We start from the raw sequence: 24,974 nt of genomic DNA, 5'->3' as shown, positions 1-24,974 counted from the left end.
TTTTCTTTTCATGGCGTGTTTTCGAAACGACCTCCAATTTTGACGCGCCGCCATGGTCACAAACATCCATAAAAACTTAAAAGCTTTGCAATTTAACATTGGACATGTGTCTAGTTTACAAAACCAAAGTTTGGAGTCATTACTCTCAAATCTCTAGGAGGAGTTCGTTCTAGAGCGAGGCCTGCAAATGACCAAAATACAGCAAAAATGACATATTGTCATCAAAATATCAGACTTCCTGTGCGACTGACAGCTTGGTCCCAAGAGACTTTTTTGTAGGTTTTTATCCGATGAACATGCCCTGTTAAAATCAGGTTTGTACTATAAAGCATATGGAGGTGCTCGCGAAAACAAATTTTGCAGGTGGCGCTATCGAGCCATTTTTGTTTACCTATGCCGTTCTCCTATAAAATATGAAATTTTTCGCGACTCCTGATGTGTATACAAAATTTGGTGAGTTTTGGGGTATGTTAAAGGCCTCAAAAAGGCGACGGAAAAGTCGGAATAATAATAATAATAATAATAATAATAAACCTAACAGATACAATAGGGTCCTTGCACTCCGTGCTCGGGCCCTAATAACTCTTACAGATACAATAGGGTCCTTGCACTCCGTGCTCGGGCCCTAATAATAACTCTAACAGATACAATAGGGTCCTTGCACTCCGTGCTCGGGCCCTAATTAAATTATTTCCTTTTGACTGCAGAAGACGAAATCTGAGTCCAGGTTAGTCAAGGAAATTTCTTGAAGTTAAGCAGGAGGTGTTGGATGGTGAGTTTATGAGTCCTAAAAAAGTTTAGAAAAGAAATAGGGGCAGGGCTTAGTGGAAGCCTATAAAAGAGATTAAGACTCTGAGGATCAATGCAGCAGTCATGGTTTGTCCAAGGACTCGGTTGTGGATATGGACACTTTGTGTCTTGTCTGGGATGTGTTTGGGTCAAGAGTTGACTGAACCGTAAGTTTTTGTAAACATTCTTGTTTGTGAGAGTTAGAGCCTTTCAGTAGCATGTGGCAGGAATTTGTATTTGTGTGAAACTGAATCTCCCTTGTTGTAGGGATTACATGGTGGCCATACCTGCTGTTCTTGAAGCTGGAACTGTGAATAAATTCTGTGCGAGTCTCCTGGAGCCAAATGAAATTCTTACTATGAAGGTTGCTCTGATGTACCAGCAAAAGAACACAACTCTTTTTGAAAAGACGTCCAACACAGAGTTTCATGAGTGCATTGATTTTCAGGTCAGCTCTCACCATAGCTTAAAAAACGTTTTTCTTTGTTTAAAACCTTTCGGAAATAACTTTTTTTTCCATTTTTGACAGACTCCTTTAGTGCTAAATTCAGAAGTGCTGATGTTTGAAGTGGTGGTACAAGGCAACACATTTTACTCCAGAGAAGAGAGAAAAGTCATGATCAAAGTCTATAAACCAGGAACATTTGTTCAAACAGATAAACCAATATATCTTCCTGGACAAACAGGTAATTGGGTTCATCAAAAACAGAAGCTGAGATATATTCATAATAAGAAATAAAGAAATTGTGTCATTTTGTCCAAACCTTGAGATTACAGTAAATCTGTTACATCTATGTGACATCAAATGTTTACATGCTGAACTAAAGGCTGCTCTGGGTGCAGACACCTTTCATTATAGTTTCAATTACACACAAAGATAAAACCTTTGACAGTCCAAATGACAGTATAGTTCTGGTATCTCAAAGATTTTAATCGCTATTCTTTCATTTACTGTTGAATTTCTTTTAGTGCATTTCAGAGTCGTCTCACTGGATAATAAGCTGCGGCCTGCCAACCAACAAGTGAGTAGATACTAGAAAAACAACAATCTGAGTCAAACCTTCAGGGAACAACACTGTTTACAGTTGGGGCCTCTTGCACTTTGCAACATAAACACCAGATATTGAACTTTAGTTGAAGTTACTCAATGTTCTGCTCTTTAACCAAATCCATATTTACGTCCATAACAAACTGGCCCCAATAAGGAAATAACTTCTTGGCTCATGATCTTTATAAAATCAAATAATGTTTAACTGTAATTTAATCAGTTGAAGCACAAGTAACATTCTTGATGCAGTGATCCTATCAGTCATCTTAAATATGAAAGACTCGAAAAATAAAAATGAAATATGAAAACACACAAACACTTTTTAAAATGTTTTTTTTTAACAGTTCATTTTTGGTATTGGTATTTTTAGTTCAGCTTTCAGAAGAAATATTATTTTCATGTGCAAAATATCTACATTAAATATAAAATGAACGTGTTTTTTATATTGGCATCTTGGTTTTTATATTTATGAGGTCATTGTTTTTTTGTTTGTTTGTTTGAATGAATTGGTCAAGACATATGGATTGGATTTTTCTGCACCTTTCCAGACACTTAAAGAGCTTACATTGTGTCCATTATTCATTCACTCCTTATTCATATTTGGTGATGTAAGCTACTGATGTAGCCACAGCTGCTCTGGGGCAGACTGACAGAGGCGTGGCTGCCAGTACGAGCCAATAGTCCCTCTGACCATCACTGGGACATTCATACACATTTACACACCAGTGGAGCCACAGTGGAGGGTGAGGTGTGTTGCTCAAAGACACAAAGACAGTTGACTGGGAGGAGCAGCGATTGAACCGCAGATCCTTCAATCATTGGCCGACCTGCTTAACCACCTGAGCCACTGCCACCCATTATATCGTAGACATAAGTCTAAGATAATTATGTTAAACTTTACATACTGCACTGTGCACTCTTCCAATTAACCCTTTAGTTATTGATTGAATTTCTGTTTTCTTTAAACCTTTTAACTAACATTTTCTGTTTTCTCTTTTCAGTACCAATTAATTGAACTTCAGGTAAGAATTCTTCTCTTAAAAATTCAACATACTTTGTTTGCAAGAAAAAATGTAAAAAAATTCTGTATATTAGAAAAACCTGTTTTAAGTTTAAAAGTATCTCACTTATCTGAGCATTTTGAAAACAATGACAGTGATTTTCTGTAAGACTGTTCAAAGGTGGGTTACAAGAAGACACGTTGTTGACATGAATTAACCACAATAATTAACACTGATATTATTTTAGCCCACTATCCAGTAGTTCTCTTTTTATTCTTTAATGAAAAAAATCTTTCAGTCATTGCTTCAGAATAGCAAGAACCTATTCCAAAAGGCGGACTGTTGTGGATTTTGCAACCGCTGAGCAGAGTTTTAATTCACAAAGTCATAAAGTAAATTGAGCTGTCAATGTTGATCCTCTTAAAAACCTGGATTTAAGTACCATCAGACTGTTCACTCATATATACAGCATCAAGCAACTGCAGCATTTTGTTTTAAAGACTGACATTTTTTTGGCTTATTTGAGAAAACAACATTGATTTGATATGAGAACTGGACTGAGTGAGTATGATGTCACCTGTAGACGTCACACTCTTGCCCTCTCTGGTGGATATGGACTGTTTATAGGCAACAAGTGATCAAACCTATGCAAAAGTGGCCCACAGGAAATATTAAAGTTGTAAACCACTTGGTAGGGCAAAAATGCAAATGCATTTTTTTTTCTACAGATATGCTGCACACTTAAAAAAATATAAGGGTGAAGTAGGTGAGACATGTTGTGCTTATTTTTTATTTTTTAACTGTCCTAAACCCTGGAACACCGTGTAAGGAGCACATAAGTGTTGTTCAAGTAAAGAGTATATCACGTGCACACCCCACGTACGTGCATTTGCACAACTCCAGGTAGGAGCCAGCACTCGCACCTTACTAATGACTGGAGTGCTGTGTAAAGGACACCATACAAAACCATCACCCAAACGTCATAAGAGCTTGTAACTTACTCCTTTGTAATAACTTGTAACTTCTTTACAAATACTTCCCAAGTACAAGACTCACCTGCACTGCCTGATGCAGCTATTCTTTTCCTCAGGCTCAGACAATCTAAAAGCCAGGAGCACCTGTACGAGTCAACCACTGTTTGTGTGCATGTGACAAGACATTACTGGCCCCAACCAAATGAAATCAATTCAGTCACCATTATTTTATTATATGGACATCGTTACGTTGGAATCAAAAATTGTCATTAAATAGTGATTGGTCTGCGTCACTGTTTCCATGGAAACCACTCTCGCCAATCAGGAAGAGTTCATCGGAAGTCTAGACCTCTGGCACTTGATGCAGGCTTGGGAAAATATGTCAATCAATGTTTCAAAAGTTTGGCGTAAAACTATTTTTGGGCAACTAATTGGCCAGTGTATAGCTTTAATGGCTTTCCTCAGAGAAAGAATATAATGAAAAAAAAATAGAATTATTTTTAACATGTTAAAAAATTGTAGCAGAGCAGGAATAGTTATTCTAAAAATAGAAGGAATGAGTAATAGCTGTTTATTTCTTTATAGAAGTCTGTCCATCCATCCTGGCATTCCTGTTTGGAATGCCAGGATGGATGGGTCACTCAGTCCAGTTCTCAGATACAGTCAATGGATAAGAAACACAAGATGTCAGTCAAACTTATTTCTGTGAAACACTGCTAAACTCTTCAAGGATCTTCTTTTGGTTCAGTTGAAAAATGAATGTGAAAGACCTAAAGGGAATGTTGAGGATTCATTTTTTAAAGAGTATTGCCGAGCCTGAAACAACTGAAAGTTCAAACGGTGCCCTACCATTTTATGGGAATAATTTAAACTCTCCTTTTTATTTTATATTTGTTTTCTTCTTTTAAACAGGATCCTTTTCGAAACAAAATTGGACAATGGCAAAATAAAACATCCAATGGTAAAATTTTGCAGCTTTCTTACGCTTTGAGCTCAGAAGCTCGCATAGGAAGCTACAACATCATTGTGAAAATGGGTGAAGACCAAGTATATCATACCTTCAAGGTGGAAAAATATGGTATGCTATTTTTTTATATTATTTCTTTACATTTTTAATGAAATATAAGTAGCAACACATTTTATTTTCCATCCACAGTTTTGCCCAAATTTGACATTGCGATAAATGTAGCTAAAGAAGTAAGTGTTGCCCAGGAAATCATTGATATCGAAGTATGTGCAAAGTAAGTAAAAATTTCTACTTTGAAAAATACATTTTCAAATGCACTCTCAATTCTTGCAAATGAATGTAAAATTTAAATAATGTTTTGGTTAATTTGAAAATACCAGGTACACATATGGACAGCCTGTACCAGGACTTCTTACTGTTAAAGCATGTCGGCCCGTTGATCGATATCTCACAATTGCCCTATGTGACATCCAGAAGAAACGAGTGAGTAACATTCATTTATTTTATTGCCCATGTGACCCACAGAGACATTCACAGTCTGCTCACTCTTTCATTTAAAATTTTTTATTATTATTTTTTAGTTAATTTTATCTAAGTGAATTGAAAGCAAAACAAACGAAAATACCCAGAAAAACAGATCTGATAAACAAAGACAACAACCAATACTAACACACACAAAAAAGGGGGTAGAAGAGGGAAAAGTGTGTGTGTGGGTGTGTGCATGTGTGTGTGTGATAAAAGGACAACGAGAGAGAATTACATCCCATTACTTATACACAGTCTGGAACTAACCACCATGCATTCTGCTAACCATACATATTTAGGGATACAATATCAAAGCTTCATATAGATAGATAGGAAAGGCTATAGACGTATATAACTATACAGTCATTATATTTGTTACTAAGTCAACAGCAGTAACCATCATAAAACCAACATTAGAAAGAAATTGATTTTACAAAGTATAGCTTAAAAGTTTGTCAGTAAGACTTGAGAACCACATTCCTGTCTAGCTGGGTGGCTTTTGGGGTCCGAAGATTCCCTTGCAATGTGATTCTGCTTCCTCTGTTGCACCTATTTTTAGTACAAATTTAAGGAAAGCAATGGCTCTGCCATGTTGGGCAAGCCAGGCATTGAGCATCTGCTCCAGCTGTGACTGCATCTCTGTCTTAATCGCTTTGAGTGTTTCTCCACAAAGCTCCACCAGCCCAGCGCTCACTGTTAACTGCTTTAAAACAGTTCAATAAATCAGAAATTCTCCAGTGTGGAATGTTAGAAATCAAATAATCAACTATCCGAATACACACACATTGTCTACGTCTTCTACAGACAATTGGAATGGACAAATCAAGCTCCACTAACCCCATGGATCGTTGGTGTTTATATCTGCAAAAAGACAGGGAGGGTCAGCTTAAAAATAAAAGTAAATATGTGTCCCTAAATGTAAATAATTTCCATAACTAATCAGAAAAATATGTAGTTTATTCATGTAACTGAAAGTAAATACTAGCAATGATTTTTATAAGCCACAAAAAAGGATGGAAAGAGTTTTCTGACAAACCAACTCTGACGTCTGTGCTAAACATTAGAATGAACTGCCTGTTTTCGGGCCTGAACTCAACCTACTGGCTGAAGTGAAACAAACTTCCAAACCAAAGACAGTACATCCCTCTGTTGGTCATAGTGGAGCCAGTTATTAAAATATTGGGCATTTTGTGGTAAAATCTAACTTTTACTTAATTGTGCTTTGTAGGTTGACAAGACAGGCTGTGACAGATTTGCTTTTGAGATGTCAAATTTCATAAGGGATGACAAAAATTTACAAAATATCATAGATATTCATACAACACTTAAAGAAGATGGTACTGGTAAGTTGCAGCTTTAAAAATTAAAACACAATGTTACATGCATGTTGTTAGAAGAATTTTGGTCATAACAAAATAGCTGATGTGTTCTGGAAACTTTTCTTCTGCAGAAGTGACTCACCCACAAGGGAAGAGAATAGTCCTTTCTTATGTCATTGGAAAGCTGTCTTTTATTGATACTGCCAAGTTTTATATCCCTGGATCCAATTTTGAAGGAAAAGTACGTAAAAACGGATCACTTGTCTTTGTTGTTTCGGAATACAGATGTGAGAAATATTCTTGTTTCACAGGTGAAAGCAGTTTCTTACAACAACACACCGATTGCTAACATGCTACTGCACCTGTCGGATAACCATTTGTATACGACACAAACTCTCACAACAGACAGTAATGGTGTTGCCACATTTTCACTGAACACAACTACCTTTAATGAAAATATTCGCCTACATGTAAGTAAATAACAAAACTGTGGATTGTCAAAACTCTTTTTGGATAATTTCTTTGTCCTGTGGGGTGCTAATGGATGTTGGTGTTAACTTTGTCTTTCATCTGCTTCCCAATGTCTTAAGAGCTTTTGTAAAATGCTAAATAACAACAGCATTTTTCTACAATGTCATTTTTTATGTTGCTTCTGTTCAGATACTAACAATGTCGGTTGTTATGAACCAGATATACAAGACCTTGGGCCACAGACAGAGGGAGCCTTTCTATCAGATGGAGTCGCACACTGTGTCTGTGTACCAGCCACCTGCTCCTAATACAAAATCCGTCAGCACTCTGGATGTAAAAACTAACAGCAAACCTCTTCCCTGTGACTTGGAACAAGAGATTCCTGTCCACTACAGTTTAGTGGGAGAACCAAAGGGCTCTGTGAAAATCATGTACTTGGTGAGCATTTTTTTGATTTCTCAGAAGTTCTGTTGTAAAAATAAAAAAGTTGTTGTGGCTGGAGTGTTACATAGTTTGTATTTATACTGGTTTAGCAATCCGTGCTCACGGTTGATCAGATTCTCTTGAACCACTGGCACCTGGATGGCTCTATAGAGTGTCAGAGAATAAATAATGTTTTTTCTTGCTTATTTTCTGGCCCTTATAGCTTATCACAGTCGTCTCTGGTGTGAATTTTCAGGTTGATTGAACAGAAAACAGTTTCGTTGTGTGAATGTTGCTGTAATACACTGCTGCTTTGGTGTGAATTAGGGGGAGGACACACACATTGTGATATAATTTATTTTTTATATTTTGTCTTTTTAGGTGTTGTCCAGAGGAGCAATTGTCTTACAAGGAAATAAAAAAATTCAAATACAAGATGACTTAGGTTTGCAATATTTGACGTATTTTTACATCTTTGCAGTTGGTTCCTCAAACAAATTTTCCTTCACATTAAGTGTATTTTCTTTGACCATTAAACATGGATGGAAGGTCATTGCTAATAGGTGATAATAATCTACTCTTGCAGAGAATGCAGGTAAAATAACATTGAAACTCGCAATTACTCCGGACTTGGCTCCAGAATTCCAGCTGGTGGTTTATGCTGTCCTCCCTAGCAAGCATGTGATTGCCAGCAGTGGAGACTTCTCCACAGAAAAATGTTTCTCAAATAAGGTGAGATAAACGATAAGTGAGACCAATGTCCTATTTCAGTACATTTCAAAATTCACATTTGTAAACAAAAACATGTACTGTTTGAAAAAGCAATATTACACTATTTTTGTAAAAAAAAATAAAAAAAATTTGGTTCATTTTTCTTTTAAGATTTATATGAAATCATTATTTTGTGGGTTCTTTGCAATTCTTAAGAAAATCTATCAAACCAGCCTGCTCAGTGTGGAGATTATTGGAGCTTAAAAATTTATTGATTAAATGTTTGTCGTGTTTTTCTTTCTTTTGTTTGTGGATGTGTTCATAAGGTGTCGCTGGAGTTTTCCCCGTCGTCAGCTGTCCCAGCAGAGCAAACCAAACTGCAACTCACTGCCCATCCCAATTCTCTGTGTGGTCTCAGTGCGATTGATCAGAGTGTGTTGATAAAGGAGCCTGGGAAGACCCTTAATGCAGACAAGGTAACAGGAAATTGAAATCTGACAGAAATAACTAGTATTTACTGTCATTGTACCATTTGTCTAAGGCAATACAACCTAACAGGATTTTATTTGGGAATTTCCAGTCTCCTAAAATGTTTAATTCCACATTAAAAAGTCCACTAAGGCTGTTTTCAGTATGTGTTGCTGTTTGTAGAGTAAAGTCATTGACTGTATAAAAGAATTAGACTGACCAACCCCTCAACACTGGCGTTCCAAACAGGAAGCCAAAATTACATAGACTTCTACAGAAAAGTAAACAGCTATCACTCAGTCATTCCATTTATCAGAATAATCATTCTTGCTCTGACACTTTTTTTAACATGTTTTTTATAACCCATTTTTAAAAAAATAGTTTTTCTTTTATTGTAAGTTTTTCAAATTATAAAAAGCTCTATTTTTCAAGAGGGACTGAACTCACCACCATTCTAGAGTTGCTCATAGTAAGAGGCAGGGGGCTGTTGTGGGCTTACTTGTGAGTCTTGGAGTTCACTAGATTGGGTGTGACGGTCGTGTCCCTTCCCCTTCGAGTGGAAGAAAAGGTCTGTGTGGTTTTGGTCTATGGACACAAGTGTGTGAAAATGAAACACTTTTTAAAAAAAATTTTGGCTAAAAACTGTATGATAATGGTTAAAAGATCACTGGGAAAACATTTACAGTAGATTAAAAGATGATTGGAGTCAGACTTCAATTAGAGCAAGGCCTGGGCTGCATGGTGGTGCAGTGGCCCTGTCTCCAAGACCCTGTCTCCAATCCCGGCTGTGACCTTTCTGTGTAGAGTTTGCAAGTTCATGCTTGGTTTTTCTTCAAGCACTCAAAAACATGCTTTATTCGTTAATTGATGATTCTAAATTACCCATTGGTGTGAGTGTTTGCGATTGTGTGGCCGTAAAACGAACTGGTAACCTGTAACAATCAGACAGAGATAGGCTCCAGCAATCATATGACACCAAAGGGAATACGTGCGTTTAAAAGATGGATGGTTGGATGGAAAGACAAAAGTGTACCGTCAATTTTTTGTTTGTTTAGAAAGCAATTTGCTGGTTTGACTAAAATATTTTTCTTACAGATATTTAACATATTGCCAGTAAAAAAGGCATCTTCTGTTCCACATGAAGTTGAGGACTCTATGAAATGTCTGAAAGTGAGACACAAGAGGTACATTTCACGTTATCACAATCCAGATGAATATGGGGCCAACAAAGTGTTCAAGGTAATTTATACATGTGCTTCACTTCAGTTCCTGAAATGTATGTATTCATTGTTCTGACAGATTAATTTTGTGCTTGTGATTCTTTGTTTAACAGAAAGCAGGTTTGAAGATTGCATCAAATTTAATTATCCAAATGCCCACGTGTGTTGTGTTTAAAGGAGAAATTTACACTCGTGGTTAGTTCAAATGTTTTTGTAACAAATTTCACATGGTTGTTAAACCAGACAGACTTTGCCAAGACAGACTTTTTCTTTAAATGTTTTTTTCCCTTTAATTTAAAGATTATGGGATCAGGGCGTTTGAACCCAGAGTGGACTATATGTTGACAAGCTCTTTTCTTCATGGGTCCTCATCACCTCCTCCTCCAATACAAACAGCCCGCACCTTTTTCCCTGAGACCTGGATTTGGGATCTGGTAGAAGTTGGGTAAAAAAATCTCTTCTGAATGTATTTTTTTTTTTCATTTTTATGAAAAACTGTCAATACCACAAGGTTTCAACAATTTAGCGAGATGAAAAAAAAATCAGTACAAAAATATTTTTTTTTTTTTTTGTGTGTGGATTAGATTAAAGGATTAGGTTGTAAAAATGATTCCACTCATTTTGAATATCAAGACATTTTTGCTGTTATTTATACAGACAGACAAAAAACAAAGTTCTCTAAAAGAAAAAAAGTTTCACAATCAATGTCAAACTGAAATATTTTTCAAAAAGGTTGTACATACATAAACATAAAAACCCAGGAATCCGTCATGTTATTCCATCGGAGTTCAGGCGGAAATACCGGGGATGCCGAGCTGGTCGTAAACACAAGGTGAAGCTGAAGGCTAAGGCGGCTAACCGGCGGCGTTTCAAACCATTCATCCTCTCCGTCATTATGGGAAACGTTAACTCCCTGTCCAACAATACAGACAAGCTCACTGGACTGATCAATACACAACGCTGCTACATGGAGAGCAGCCTCCTCATCTTCACCGAGACCTGGCTAACCTGGTTAACGTGGATCTGCCCGGCTTTACCACCGTGAGAGCAGACCGCGACCCAGACTCCAGCGGGAAAACCAAGGGGAGTGGCCTCATCCTGTACGCCAACAGTCGATGGTATCAACCAAATCATCTGACCGTCTAAAAGGTGATCTGTGACCATAATCTGGAGCTGCTAGTGGTGGGCATCAGGCCCTATTACATCCCACGTGAGTTTTCCCACGTGATCGCGCTCTGTGTTAACATTCCTCCGAGAGCCGATGCACAGGCGGCTCTGGAGACATTACAACACAACCACAGAACTGCAGTCCAAGCACCCCATCATTATTTCTTTCTTTTTTTTTTTTAACTTGTCCTGTTCAACAGCTAAGCAAACAGATGAGAGCTGAAAGCCTTTTGTGTTGGACATATTTTACTTTTACAACAGGGGTTATATATCTTATGATACACCAGATGTATGTATATTTAAATGAACCCCTTTTGTATTTTCAGCTAAACTTTATTCATGTTAATTAAATTTGTAAATATTTTTTGTTGGACCGGACGGAAAAGAAAAAGGAGGAAAGAAGAGAGAAGGATGACACATGGGGGGGGGGGGGGGGGGGGTAGAGGGGTGATTATAGTAGCGAGGGTAAGATCATGAAGCGTCAGAAAGCAATTGTGGTATGTATCAAATAGGGTGAAGAGGGGGAATACAGACACCTGGTGGAGGACTTTGTGCACTGGAGCCAACGACACTGCCTCCACCTGAACACCACCAAGACAAAGGAGATGGGGCTGGACTTCCGTTGAACACCTGCTGCGGTTCAACCCATCCTCATTGGTGGAGCAGAGGTGGAAGTAGTGAAAAACTACAAATACCTTGGTTGGAGTCCTCCTGGACAAGAAGCTGAACTGGTCTGCAAACATGGACTCCAAAAACAGGAAGGGGCAGAGCAGACTATACTTCGTTAAAAGACATGCCTCTTTTAATGTATGCTCAGAACTCCTTTTCATGTTTTATCAGTTTGTTGTTTTAAGTGCCCGAACAAAAAGGACTTAAAAAACTGAATCGTCTGATCAGGAGGGCAGGCTATGTGGTGGGGCACAACCAGGAGACAGTGGAGGTGGTGGCAGATCGGAGAATGCTGTCCAAACAGGACAGCATCATGAAAAACACTGATCATCCCCTACATGGACTCTTCACTGACCAAAGGAGCGCATTTAGCGACCGCCTTCGCTCTCTGCCATGCTCCACAGAAAGACTCAGGAAGTCCTTTGCACCGAGTGCAATTAGACTGTTCAATGCCTCTGGGAGGGGAGGGAGAATGAGCATGAGGAGGAGTCACTAAACGGGCAACTACTTTTTACCACTTTTTTACTTTTATTTATTTTGATTTATTTTCATTGCTCTTATACTTTTATTCTTTTTACTCTGCTTTAAGTGAGTTTGATTATTTTATGTTTTTATGACTATTTATTACTCAATGACTTTTTAAATTTCTATTGAATCTATTGTGTATTTGAGGAGCAATGGATGGATATGCAAGTTCTCTCTGTCTTTCTGTGCACCATCACACATCTACACACTCAGACATACATGCAAACACTAATAGGCACACATTTTTTGTTGTCTTTAAAAACTTGTCTTATCATAGAATTTGTATAAATAAACAGAATTTAATTAAAAAAACAAACCATGAAAAGGTTTTGTTAAAAAAACAACTACATAGTTTTCAGGGCCTGTTACTGCATTTTACAGTCTACATCTGTGTAAGGATGGGAATGGGTACATTTTTAAAATCTCCTATTTTCTCCTGGTCCACAGATGATTTCCATACCAATTTGTGTTTTCATTATTGTAGGGTATAGGCTTTTTTTGGAAATCAAAATCACACATATTATAGATATTTGCTATGATATTTTACCACAACCAGTTTAACCATGCAACCATGTGACATGTCTTTTTTTGTGTCTCTGCTCTTTTAGAGAGTCTGGAACAAAAGATGTGTTCCTTACAGCTCCAGACACCATCACCACCTGGGAAACGGAGACTTTCTGTTTGTCCAGTCAGGGTTTTGGGTTGGCTCCTCGTAAGAAGCTTACAGTCTTTCAGCCTTTCTTTCTGGAACTGACCCTGCCCTACTCCATCATCCGGGGGGAAAGCTTTGAACTAAAGGCAACTGTCTTCAACTACCTGAACAGCTGCATCATGGTAAAAATTCAGTGACCATTTGACATCTCAACAGTAAAAATCAGCAAATTAAACACACTTTTAGAGGGATCACATTGAAAAAGGTTATGTAAAATAAATTACTTAATTGACTCTTATTAGTTTGATCTGAAATGGTCAGTGTTTTAAAAGCGTAAAAACTTCTCTTTATAAACCAAACAAGTTTGTATTTACCTTTAGTCATTTAACAGGTGCTTTAATCCAAAAGAGTAGTAAGAATACAATACAATACAATAACCAAGAGAAAAACCAAGTCAAAGTTAACAGCTTCTTATGTAAGTGAGAATCATTGACGCCAAATTGAAGATGTTTTTTTTAAAATCTGAACCTCAAACAGTCAGCCAGAAACTGGTCTAGTAAGAACTCAAAGAGAAGGTCTGAAGGTTTTGGGTCTGAGGGTTTGGGTTAACCCATACTTGTTTTATCTACTGGGTTTGTTGAACGTCTCTTTTGTACAGATTACTGCAAACAAATTCACCACTACATGCACTTAGAGCAGAATATTAAAAAGTGTTCAGTCAGTTAAACTCATGACAGCTGAATTATTTTTAACCATCTCAGAAATGACACCCCAGCAATTGGCGGCAGAGCCCCTAAGTCTCTGCTTCTTGTTTGTGGAATTGAGAAAATCTTTACATTATTTATTATACTACATTATGACATTCCCTGTTGAGGTCAACCACCACCATCATAGACAGTGGAACATAGCTTAGAATTTGTTAGGCCGATTAATAGTTAGAGTCCATTGTCAGCCCACACTCCTTTAAACACCCAAGTTTCACCCTTAGTGACAACAAGGGCTGCTGTACACCTGGCCAGTCAGAATCCATGTGGTTCCCTTGGAGTTCTGCAGAACAACCAGTCCCTCTTGGTCCATTTCTTCAGTGTGACAACTTCTTACTCAGAAAGTCCAGCACTGAGTTTGTGGATTGCTGCTGCATCAGCAAAGCTGTCATCATAAAGACCACTTTGTGAGCTCAGCTTTGGCTAGCTGTTGCTAAAATATCCACCTGCCTCACATGGGATGTGCTTGAAGATCTTCTAGAGTTTCCAAGACTTTTTTGCCATCTGATCCAGTTTACACCCACTGGCATATGGTGATCATAGAACAGCTTGGTCTCTCCTAATTGATTGTCCAAAACATATTTCTGCAAATTCAATGATGTGACTGTGAAGTAGATCAAGCTGAGAGCATTGTTATGCCAGGAGTATATATGAGCGTCCTTGTGTTTGTTATGAGAAAACTATAACAAGCACAGAAGTCCAGCAACAGAACAATGCTTGGGTTCTGATTTGGAAAGCTGAAAAGAAAAAGTCCAATCTTTCTTTGAAGATTGGTTCCAACTTAGACGTGCAACACTGTCTGTGGTTAGTACTTTTCAGCACTAGTTTAATTCTCTGCCAAAGAAATTAAATTCCATGTCCCAAGAGTGAATATGTGGCTCTTTCAGAGGTTATGATCATGCCAGGGCCTGGTCCTGGTAAAGCTAGGCCAAACAAGTAGCACCACATTCTTGAATTTATATTTTTACAGTTTTTTTTTTAATTACCTTTTTCTGGTCCCACCTTGAACCTGTATTTTTCAGGTTTAGTCGAGGACAGCCAGAAAGCAAACCCAAGAGTAAAGGTTAAATAGTGTTTATTGTCCTGGTCAGAGAGTTGGAGTGATGAGGGAGCGTGGAAACCTCCCGCCAGCAGGGGGAGCAGGACTTGGTAGACTCACAGCCGTGAGAGGAAATGAGCGGACAGAGCTGGGAGGGGGGAGAGAGCCTGGATGCCAGTGATGAAGTTGTAAACACTAGGAGACCTCGGCAGAGGAATCTCCACTTTATAAAGTCAATGGAAAGTCTTTGGCTTACAATGCAAATCCGTGTGGATGGAGAAGGCGAGGAGAAGGCGAGGAGAAGGCAAGGCGATGGCGAGGCGGTGACGTGACGTGACGGTAGCTTACGATCCGTGCGGATGCGTGGACAGTTTAGCTGGAATGAATCAGAGAAGACTGACGTTCCGGCAATGAGTGCAGCACAGGCGTGGACTTATAAGGGGCATGACCAGGTGTCCTCCATGGAGCCTGATTGCTCCCACCGGAAGCCTGGCCAAACAAGGTGAGTGCTGCAGCGGACATGACAGTATTTCTTGAGAAATGAGAAAAAGTCTTTGGGTGGGTAAGTGCATGATGAGTCCTCAGTCCAGTGATAGCTGAACGACCAGACTTCACGCTGCAGCAGACAAAAACCACCTCCTATTACAAACACAAATGAGTGTTCCTTTTTTTTTTTTTAGTATTAAGTCATAAAACTCAATACCAGTTGAGCTGTGTTTTGTATTGTTGGTCTTTGGTATTGTGACTGCTGGATTTTTACTAAACATCTCTATATTTAGACTTGTAAAACTATCAAAATTCAAAGCTTTTTGTTTGGAGTTCCATCCAAAATACAGGAAGTAGCTCGAAAAATAGTCCCTACTGTTGCAGTGAAGGCAGCATAGAGCCGAGGATTCCACCATCACTTGGTAATCCAAAGGCCTTTTCATGTTAGTGAAAACATGTAAACTAATAAGAAAACTACAATCGGGTACAGTACATTAGACAAAAAATACCAAAACCTTTATTATGGAGCTTAAATTTAGTAACAGTAGCTCCTTGACTTGAATTGGAGAACTTGAAATGACTTATGTGAAAACTTAAGGCTTTAAAATCCTTATAAACAATGTCAGGTTATCAGTGTACAATAATGATCATTCCAAGAGTAAATGTTTTTGAATGAACTTTGTTACAGTTAATTTAGCTGGTAGTGTCCCCAAGTAATTAGTTGTACTGGAGCAGTAAACATTGACATTCAATCATCTCAGAGAAGTGATGGTTACATTATCAAACAAAATTCTTCTTCGTCTTTTGAACAGGTGAGAGTGACTCCAGGCCTCTCTACAGGTTACGTTCTTACACCAGTCTCTACTGAGGAGTACACATCCTGTCTGTGTGACAGTGAGCGAAAGACCTTCCACTGGAACATGAACCCCACAGCATTAGGTGAAGCTCAGACTTTTTGACATCACAGCCGTTCCCTCGTCTGTAACATATTTAATGTCTCGTTACAAATTCCATAAACCTGCAGCAATCTACAGATCTTTGTCACACCATGACAATCCATGACTGGTGTACATTATCTTTAGGGGTTGTAAATATAACCGTTACTGCTGAGGCTATACCGTCCCACGCATCGTGTGACAATGAAATTGTGAGCGTTCCAGAAAGGGGTCGCATTGACATAGTCACAAAATCCTTGATAGTAAAGGTATGTGTTTTACTACTAAGATTACAAAACTTGGCATGCATGAAAATGTATCTTATTGCCCAGTAATTATCTGTTAACTTAATATTTCGAGGTTTGGTTTACTAAGGAAATACTTATCCAAGTCAATTATTAAGCTACCATGCTGTAAAATTTCATGTGTTCATTTTGACACCAATGTGACAACATGACTTGTTGGGCCAATAATTTTGTGCAACTGTAATTTAACTTTTATATCATTGTAAACTATTTGAATAAAATAACTAAAGATTGTATTTCAGCAAATACAGTAGCTTATACTTCTCCCCATTTTTCCACCAGGCTGAAGGAATTGAGGTTACAAAGACTTACAACTGGCTGTTTTGCCCAAAAGGTCAGTCTGTTCGACATCACAAGCAATCCATTGACAGCTTTAAGTCTTATTTTACATGTGGAGAGTGACAGTAAAGGCATATCTATATCCATATAACTAAAACAGTTTTTTCCTTTTTTTTTAGCAGGAGAAGCTGTGATTGAGGAAACTGATCTACAGCTCCCTGAAAATGTGATTGATGGATCTGTTCGTACCACAGTATCAGTCTTAGGTAATTTAAAGTCCCACTCCAATCCTCTTTTGATCTATGTCGTTTTTAGGACAGAGCAGCAGTAGTTCAATAAAATGTGCCTCTGAGTTGTGGGAGAGTAAGCCTGTCCCCACTTCCCATCACCAATTTGTTTAGACTTCCTCTTGCTCGCTCACATCCCCTTACACCCCCAACCTAACATTATAGGTGCAAAAAAAGGTGAGCAATGTTGGAGCTATCCAGCTGTACAGTTTTGAGCCAGATACCACCTCAAATGAGGAAAAAATAGACGTTCATGGATCAAGTGGATGCGTCAGAATGGAGCAGAGCAAGGAGCTTGTGGACCGCCTATTGTGGCACCTAAGTCACACCTACAAGCTTTTTCCAAAGGCATATTTTTTATCTGCCCCTGATTGATAAAGATATAATAAAGGAAGACTCAGAAATGAAGAGGAAAATACCACGAAAACATGTTAAAAACATAAAAAAGACAATTTTCTTTAAGTTAAATCAGTGAAATGTTCCCTATTATGTCAATAGTTTTAACTCATGTCCTCTTCTCCCCGCCATGGGAACACATTCTTTCTGTACCAAAGCCTGCTTTCCAATCATGGACAAACTGTAAGCCCACCTGACACTCGAATGGAGACGACAGTTCAAGAGCATTGAATGAGCAGTGAATTCACCTGCATTGTTCAGGAATTACTGAGGAAATTTTTAACTTTGTAAAATAATTCCTGTGCTGGATGGAGCAGGTACGCCTGATAAACTACTCCATGAAACAACTTTGGTTTAAGTAATAGTGTCTTCTGTAGGGGACGTCATTGGTCGTGCACTGAGGAACATAGAAGGACTGCTGAAGATGCCATATGGATGTGGAGAGCAAAATATGGCTCTTTTGGCCCCCAACATCTATATCCTCCATTATCTTCAGAACACACATCAACTGACCCCGGCCATCAAGGAGAAGGCTTTCAACTTTCTGACCAGTGGTTTGTTTCATTTAGTTTCATTTTAAAGACAATCTTCAAATGTGACGTATTTCAGGACAATGTACAAAATTATTTCAAATGACTGTTTATGCTTTATGGGCTTTTTTTTTTTTACTGCACAGGTTACCAAAGACAGCTGAACTACAAAGATTTTCAAGGAGCATACAGCACGTTTGGAACAGGACCAGGAAACACTTGGTATAAAGATTTAAACTTCGACCGCACACTTTTATTAGAAACATTCCTACAAGTGAAAGATAAGCTCCAAGATTGCAAAGAAATACACAGAAACACATGGAAAATCTTCCCTGATCATTCTCTTCCAATAAACTTTATTTGAAAATATCTTTGATTCTTTATTATTTTAGTCTTAATAAATAATGTCCTATGGCTGTAACGAGGTGGTCAGTGGACGTAATAAAAATAGGCTGTTTCAGGCCACTTTGCTGACAATACAACCATAAATTTTAAACAAAAAAGATTTCATCTTGAAATCAATATACTTTACAAACATACTTACTTTTTAATGTTAAAATTAATATTGTGTAGCTTTTTCATTTCATCATTAAAATTCCCTCTCAAAAAACAATGGATTTTTTTTTGCTGCCTTTATTTTGAAAAGAGAGGATGATAAATAATGGATTTCTTTTGATTCCCTCCAGGCTGACTGCTTTTGTTGTGAGGTCTTTTTTTAAAGCCAAGTCATTCGTCTACATTGACCCAAGTGTGGTTGATATATCTATATCGTGGTTGATATCCAAACAAAAAGAAAATGGCTGTTTTGAGAAGTCTGGCAAACTCTTCAACAACAGAATGAAGGTAAAGTGAAACTGTCTTGAAGTTTCTGCTGTTTCTTGCTGCTGTAACCGGTAACAGGATCATAAATGTATCTTTAACCCATAACAGCTTAGGCCCATTTTTTCTTAAAATAAAATGGTTTATTTTACCAAAAACCAAGTAGACCAATGAATCAATTTCTGAAAATTTTCTGTTACATTGATATCATCATTGGTTCTTAGGGGTTAACATTGGAAAGGTTGGCCCTGTTCTTGGTTTGGTTCTGAAGCCTCTTCAGCTTAATGTTTTAAGAAGGACGACAACCTTCCATGGGGCCGGACAACCCAAAAACAGGCATGGGACTAAGCCTATAACCTACCAGCTGCTTATGGCTGCTTTGGAATTGTGGAAGATGTATTTTGGTATTGACCTCTTTAAAGTCGGAATAGACACATAAAACATAATTTTCTGTTTATCCAATCAACTCAAACAGCTGTAGGATATCAGTTATTGATCTTAAGAATTTTCTTCTGTGGTTTGCCGTTTTTGTACAGGGGGGGGTGTCTGATGAAGTGACTCTCAGTGCTTACATCACTGCTGCATTCTTGGAGATGAACACATCCACAGATGTAAGTACACCTAGATTCATCTCACAGGTCAAAGTTTTAAAATCTGCAAACAAATCTGCGATAATTATTATCACAAATCCATTGTACTGCTTAAATGTGCCTTGATCTAAGCCAGGGGTCTGCAACCTGAGCCTCTGGAGGAACATGTGGCACTTCTACTCCTTCATTGTGGCCTTTCTGATGAAAAGAAATACAATTGTTGAGAATTCAAATGATGATGGGTTATTTAGTCAGCTATGATCCAAAAAATGTATGGCTGTGGTTCACCTTAAACACCAAAATAAATTGTGTAAAGTTTTTTTGTGCTGACAATTGACTTTTTGTTTTTCATTGGAGAACATTTACTGCATATTGAGGATCCTACAGGGTGGCTCTTGTTTTAAAAGGAAGCCTCTGTCAAAAGTAACAAGTAATTTAATTTTTGGAAAAATATTTTCTCTCTCTTTTTAGTTCTGTTTATATGAATGCAGATAAAACAAGGTTACATCACATTTATTATAAAAGTTACAGCAACACAATTAAATGGCAGAGCTGTGTTTCTCTGACAGCGAATTGACTCTCAATCTACAGATCAAATGACTCTTTTAGTGTTAAAGGTTGTGGACCCCTGATCTGACCCATAAACTACTAAAGCTAATAACTGGAAATAATCAGAACGTCTTTCTAATAGTACATTTTAAAAATCTGTTTCAGAACCCAGTGGTAACTAGGAGCCTCTCTTGCCTAAAAGGATCCATTAATGATCTCAACAACACCTACACCACAGCTCTGTTAGCATATGTCTTCACACTGGCAGGAGACATTGAGACTCGTGCTCACCTTCTGCAGCACCTTGACAGAGTGGCAGTAAAAAAAGGTGAGTTATCCTCTTGCTGAAAATCATTCATTGTCCAAATTCTCAGCTACATTGTTGATTGTGAATTTATTTTTTAGGAAATGTCATCTACTGGACTCAGACTGCAGCTGAAACATCTGACTCTCTGTCAGTGGAAATCAGCTCTTATGTCCTGATGTCTTTACTCAGTACCTCCCACACTGCTGAAGACCTGGGATATGCTTCAAGCATTGTTAGGTGGATGACCGGGCAACAGAACTATTATGGGGGTTTTTCTTCTACCCAGGTACAGCAAGAGTCAAGCTCTCCAAACCCACATTTGGTTTTTGTTTAAAGATTGTCAGCATCAATATCCAGTTCACTGGATTAACCTACAATTAAATACAACAATTCTGAAAACTAAAGTCATGCATTTTCTTCCTGTGTACCTTAAATGTCATCACAAAAAGCATATATTCTGTCTCTCTGAAAGCTCATTGATGTAACTCGCATATTTTTAACTTTTTATTGCAGGACACAGTAGCGGCCCTTCAAGCTCTGGCTCTTTATGCTACAGTCGTATTCAGCCCAGAGGGTTCCAGTACGGTTAAAGTCCAGTCCTCTAGTGTCCAACTGGAGTTTGATGTGAAACCAGACAACAAACTACTTTACCAGGAGAAGGTGATGAATGATGCGACTGGAAAGTATACCCTACAAGTGAAAGGGACTGCATGCTCCTCAATCCAGGTAAACAAATACAAATGCTCTTACCTGACAGATGTTTGTTTCCATTTTTTGCATAATTCTTTCTAAATTATTTTTGTTGTTGCTGTTAAGTGAGGGAGTGGGGAAATGGTGCTTTATGCTCTGAAAATTGAATAAGATATATTTTATACAATTTCATTTATGTGAAAGTTGTTTAGTATTACACAAAACTTTTTGGTTGATATATAGTTTTGATATATGCTTTTTCTGTTACCTTTTTAGAATTTATTAAGATATATCGTATCGTGATGTGTCTCATGAGACTGAGTGGCCAGACTCTTGCTAATACACCGCTCCATTGTTGAGAGGTTACAGAATCTTAAAGAAATGTGGAGCTAGAAGCAGAAGACACTGCATTGTTAGGAACCTAAGGAAACAAGTTCATTGGATGTGTTTTCTTAACTTCGATAAATAAATTATGGACATCACAGATGCAAAGTCACAAAAGTATAAAGAAACAACAAAAAAAATGTCATAAATCTTCATCAAACACCAAAATTGAACACATCAAAAAGAACAGTATTAAGGTCAAGATGATCTTAAAGACCCACTTCAATGAATTTTTTGTTTTGACATTTTTAAGATGCATATGTAGCATTTTTCTCATGATGGAGGACCTATATTGAGAAAATTCAAATTAAAACTGAATTTCTGAGTATTTATTTAATTTAAATCGTGATGAATCAGGAGTAGACAAAAAAAGATTGTAGTTTTTATGTGCAAACTACAATTGGCGTGCTTTACTCTCCCTGCTCCCCTTCATTCTATTGTAGACAAGTAGATCCATTAACATCTTCCTTTTTCCATGTCCATGCTGGCATCTGGATCCAAAAAACAGTTGGATACCTAAGATATTGTTCACCAATTTTGAAGCACTGCAAATGTTAGCTTGGGGTTGTGAGGGGCTGTAAGCTAGTGGGACAGTGTCAACAAAGGCATGATGGGAAATGAGGGCATGCCTTTTCCGCACTAGAGGTTGACATTTGATTGGGGATTTGATAGGGGATTCCCGTGGGATGGGAGTCATCTCTGCTATTAATCACGGGACGACATGAAATAAAATTCCAATTAGTCTAGGTCATGAATGAAACGTCTGTGCACAAACGATATCCTAGAAAACAACAGGTCTTTTGATCTTAATCATAATTAAAAGACGACTAGGAACGCTTTTGCAATACATCAAAAGATGGTTGGAGTGGGACTTCAATACTATCAAACAACTAAAATTGAGCCTTTATGCGATCACCTTCATTCTGTCAGCATGTGATTGATCATTGTAATGAAGATAATCTCTCACTAACATACATGTTTTTTCTTCAGATTTCTCAACACTACAACATCCCTCCTCGTCCAAACATCACAACTTTGAGTGTGGAAGTTGAAGCACAAACCAACTGTTCGGACATATCCAGACAAAAGCTAACTTTGCATCTTAAGTCTCTGTGCGTGAGCTACAAGCAGATTCTGTCTGATTATGCTTTCTTTCCTGACTGACAATCCTGCGTATTCACCAATAGATACAGTGGAAATGAAATGAGTTCCAACATGATCATCCTGGACATCAAAGTGCTCACTGGATTTGTTCCAGTAGAGGACTCTTTGGAGAATGTAATGACCAGAGTTTTGACACAAGTCTAAAAGTGTATTGCTTTTGTCTTTTGAGTAACGATAGACAAACTTGTGTTTGCAGCTGAAAAATGCCTTGCTGGTAGATCGTGTGGAACAGAAGGAGGATCACATTGTTATTTACCTGAGGGAGGTAAGAAGCATTCAAAAGATGGAGATAAATTGATGGTGACCTCTAGAATTGACTTTTCTTTTTTTGTCAACAGTTAAAACAGGGAGAAGCCATTACTCATTACTTGAAGCTTGTACAGCAGCTGCCAGTACAGAACTTAAAACCTGCCTTGGTCAAAATCTATGACTACTACCAGCCAAGTAAAAAGCCTAAATTCTTACACTTAACTTTTTGAAATGTTTAAACCTGTTATTAATTAAGTTTTAAAAGTTACACTATTACTAATAGAGGAGAGACAAGTATTAGAAAATGCGTTGCAGACGTTGAGAAATTTTTTGGTACCCTTCAGTTAATGAAAGAAAAACTCACAATTGTAATAAAAAAAACATACATTTGACTAAAGTAAAAATAATAAAAAATCTATAAAATATAGATACAAACATTATGAACTGTGTGGAATTTACTGGGCTGCTTGTCTTTGATTGTATGTCCCTTTTTTTGTCTTGCAGGTGACCAGGCTGAGACTCAATACATCTCCCAATGTGCTTAAAAATCAGTGTGTGAAAGGAACTGAGAAGACTTATCCAGTGGTTTTGTGTTCTTTGCACTCTGTGATCAGTCTTTAAATAAAGTTTAAGCAAAAGCTGAGAATTCTGGATTTGTCTGGTATATGTAAAGCATAAGGCAGGGGTGGCTCTTGGCCAATGAGCATGCAGCTCGGCGTCTCATCATATTGTGGGGACCCGGGGATTAGCCCCGCCTTCAGCCCCTAAGACTCAAAGGAAGTGGGGAATTATGGGTGTAAAGTTACACACCATGAGTCAGCGGGCTGCGAGCAGAATTGAGATCCATCCTGTTTGGCTGATTGTGGGTGTTTAAAGAAATTGGCTTTGACACTTGAAAGGAGAATATGCAATCTGCATACGTGTTTGCTTCTGCCTCTCTGAGACTGTATGTGTTCTGCTGTGATTGGGTCACAGCTGCATCATAACAATAGTTTCAAACTTCTGTGCCTCGTTTCATAGGTTTTTCCCTTTTGATAACATTTAAGTCCATCAAAGGGTATTAAAAATAAACAATAATAATGAAAATTAATTTGGCTGTGAGTGTGTTTTGACGCTGCTCCCAACACCTAAGTCCAATCGTTTGTGTGGGTTACGCCCAATGCCGGAAAAAATAACGAAACCTTTGATGTGCGTGCAGACTAGATTCCTCATGGTCAAAATGGCTTAATTCAGAGTATAAAGATAAACACAGGACGTTTCTGGAAGAATGGGAAGATTCTTACTTTTTCCTGATTGGAATGGCAAGTCACTATGTGTTTATTATTATTAGCTTTTGGAAGCAGTAAAATTGTTCATGGCAGAGAAGAACAAAATGGATCCCGGAGAAAATTAAAAACTCTTCTACTTGTCCATCTGATGTCATTCCTTCCAAACTCTTCTTAAAGGTGTTTGATACCATCGGCCAAAGTGTCACTGAAATGATCAACCTTTCACTTTCCATGCATTCAAACATGCTATAGTGGAGCCTCTGCTGAAAAAGTCTAATCTGGACCCATCAGTCTTCCAGAATTATAGACCCATCTCAAAGCTTCCATTTATCTCAAAGATTCTGGAAAAGGTGGTAGCTGGACAATTGTCAGAGTTCTTGGATAAAAGGAGCATCTATGACACTTTTCAGTCAGGTTTTCGTAAACATCACTCCCCAGAGACAGCCCTGCTGAAAGTGTTCAGTGATATTTTGATGTCAGCTGATTCTGGCAAATACACTGTCCTTGTCTTACTAGATCTTTCATCAGCCTTTGACACGGTTCACCACCAGATCTTATGGGACAGATTGAGGGACCTGATTGGTTTTTCAGGGTCAGTTCTCCACTGGTTTTCCTCTTAATAATCTGGTCAGAATTTCAGTGTCATGGCCAACCACATAATGTCTCAGTCAGCAGACTTGCTGTGTGGGGTTCCCCAGGGCTCTGTTCTGGGCCCTGTTCTGTTTCTCCTATACATGATCCCTCTTGGAAAGATCATTCAGGATTTCAGCAATGTTTCCTACCATCTCTTTGCTGATGATATCCAGCTATATTGCTCTTTTAAGCCCTCCGAGACACACAAGCTGGATTCTCTGATGAACTGCTTGATGCAGATAAAACAATGGCTCTGTAAAAACTCTCTGCAACTAAACTCAGAGAAAACAGAAACCTTAGTTGTTGCCCCTGATGATGCTATACCAGGGATAAAGCAGCACTTGGGTTCTCTTGGCCAGGCTGTCAAACCC

At 38.1% G+C, this 24,974-nt stretch overlaps 1 protein-coding gene across 2 annotated transcripts; it reads left to right on the top strand.

The window, feature by feature from the left end:
• Positions 1-831: 831 nt before the first annotated feature.
• LOC101159842 (alpha-2-macroglobulin-like) lies at positions 832-23,345 on the top strand. Of its 2 annotated transcripts, none has more exons than XM_011482757.4 (35): positions 832-956; positions 1,057-1,237; positions 1,319-1,475; positions 1,759-1,811; positions 2,839-2,859; positions 4,725-4,890; positions 4,969-5,053; positions 5,160-5,262; positions 6,533-6,647; positions 6,755-6,864; positions 6,935-7,093; positions 7,314-7,532; positions 7,899-7,962; positions 8,104-8,249; positions 8,555-8,704; positions 9,792-9,935; positions 10,030-10,111; positions 10,217-10,361; positions 12,886-13,111; positions 16,031-16,157; positions 16,301-16,422; positions 16,741-16,792; positions 16,920-17,003; positions 17,798-17,974; positions 18,097-18,172; positions 18,637-18,793; positions 19,306-19,380; positions 20,074-20,236; positions 20,314-20,501; positions 20,729-20,941; positions 22,280-22,401; positions 22,477-22,567; positions 22,650-22,718; positions 22,792-22,897; positions 23,207-23,345. In XM_011482757.4, the coding sequence occupies exons 1-35, from the start codon at positions 874-876 to the stop codon at positions 23,245-23,247; spliced, it is 4,272 nt and encodes a 1,423-aa protein (XP_011481059.1). In that variant the 5' UTR covers positions 832-873; the 3' UTR covers positions 23,248-23,345. The 2 variants fall into 2 exon arrangements, with proteins under 2 accessions (XP_011481059.1, XP_011481058.1); XM_011482756.4 differs by having other exon boundaries at positions 16,917-17,003.
• The last annotated feature ends 1,629 nt before the right edge of the window (positions 23,346-24,974 follow it).

Source organism: Oryzias latipes, chromosome 13, assembly GCF_053564925.1.
Source record: "Oryzias latipes strain Hd-rR chromosome 13, Olatipes_Hd-rR_3.1".
NCBI lineage: Eukaryota > Metazoa > Chordata > Actinopteri > Beloniformes > Adrianichthyidae > Oryzias > Oryzias latipes.
This window is presented reverse-complemented; position numbering and strand designations above follow the sequence as displayed.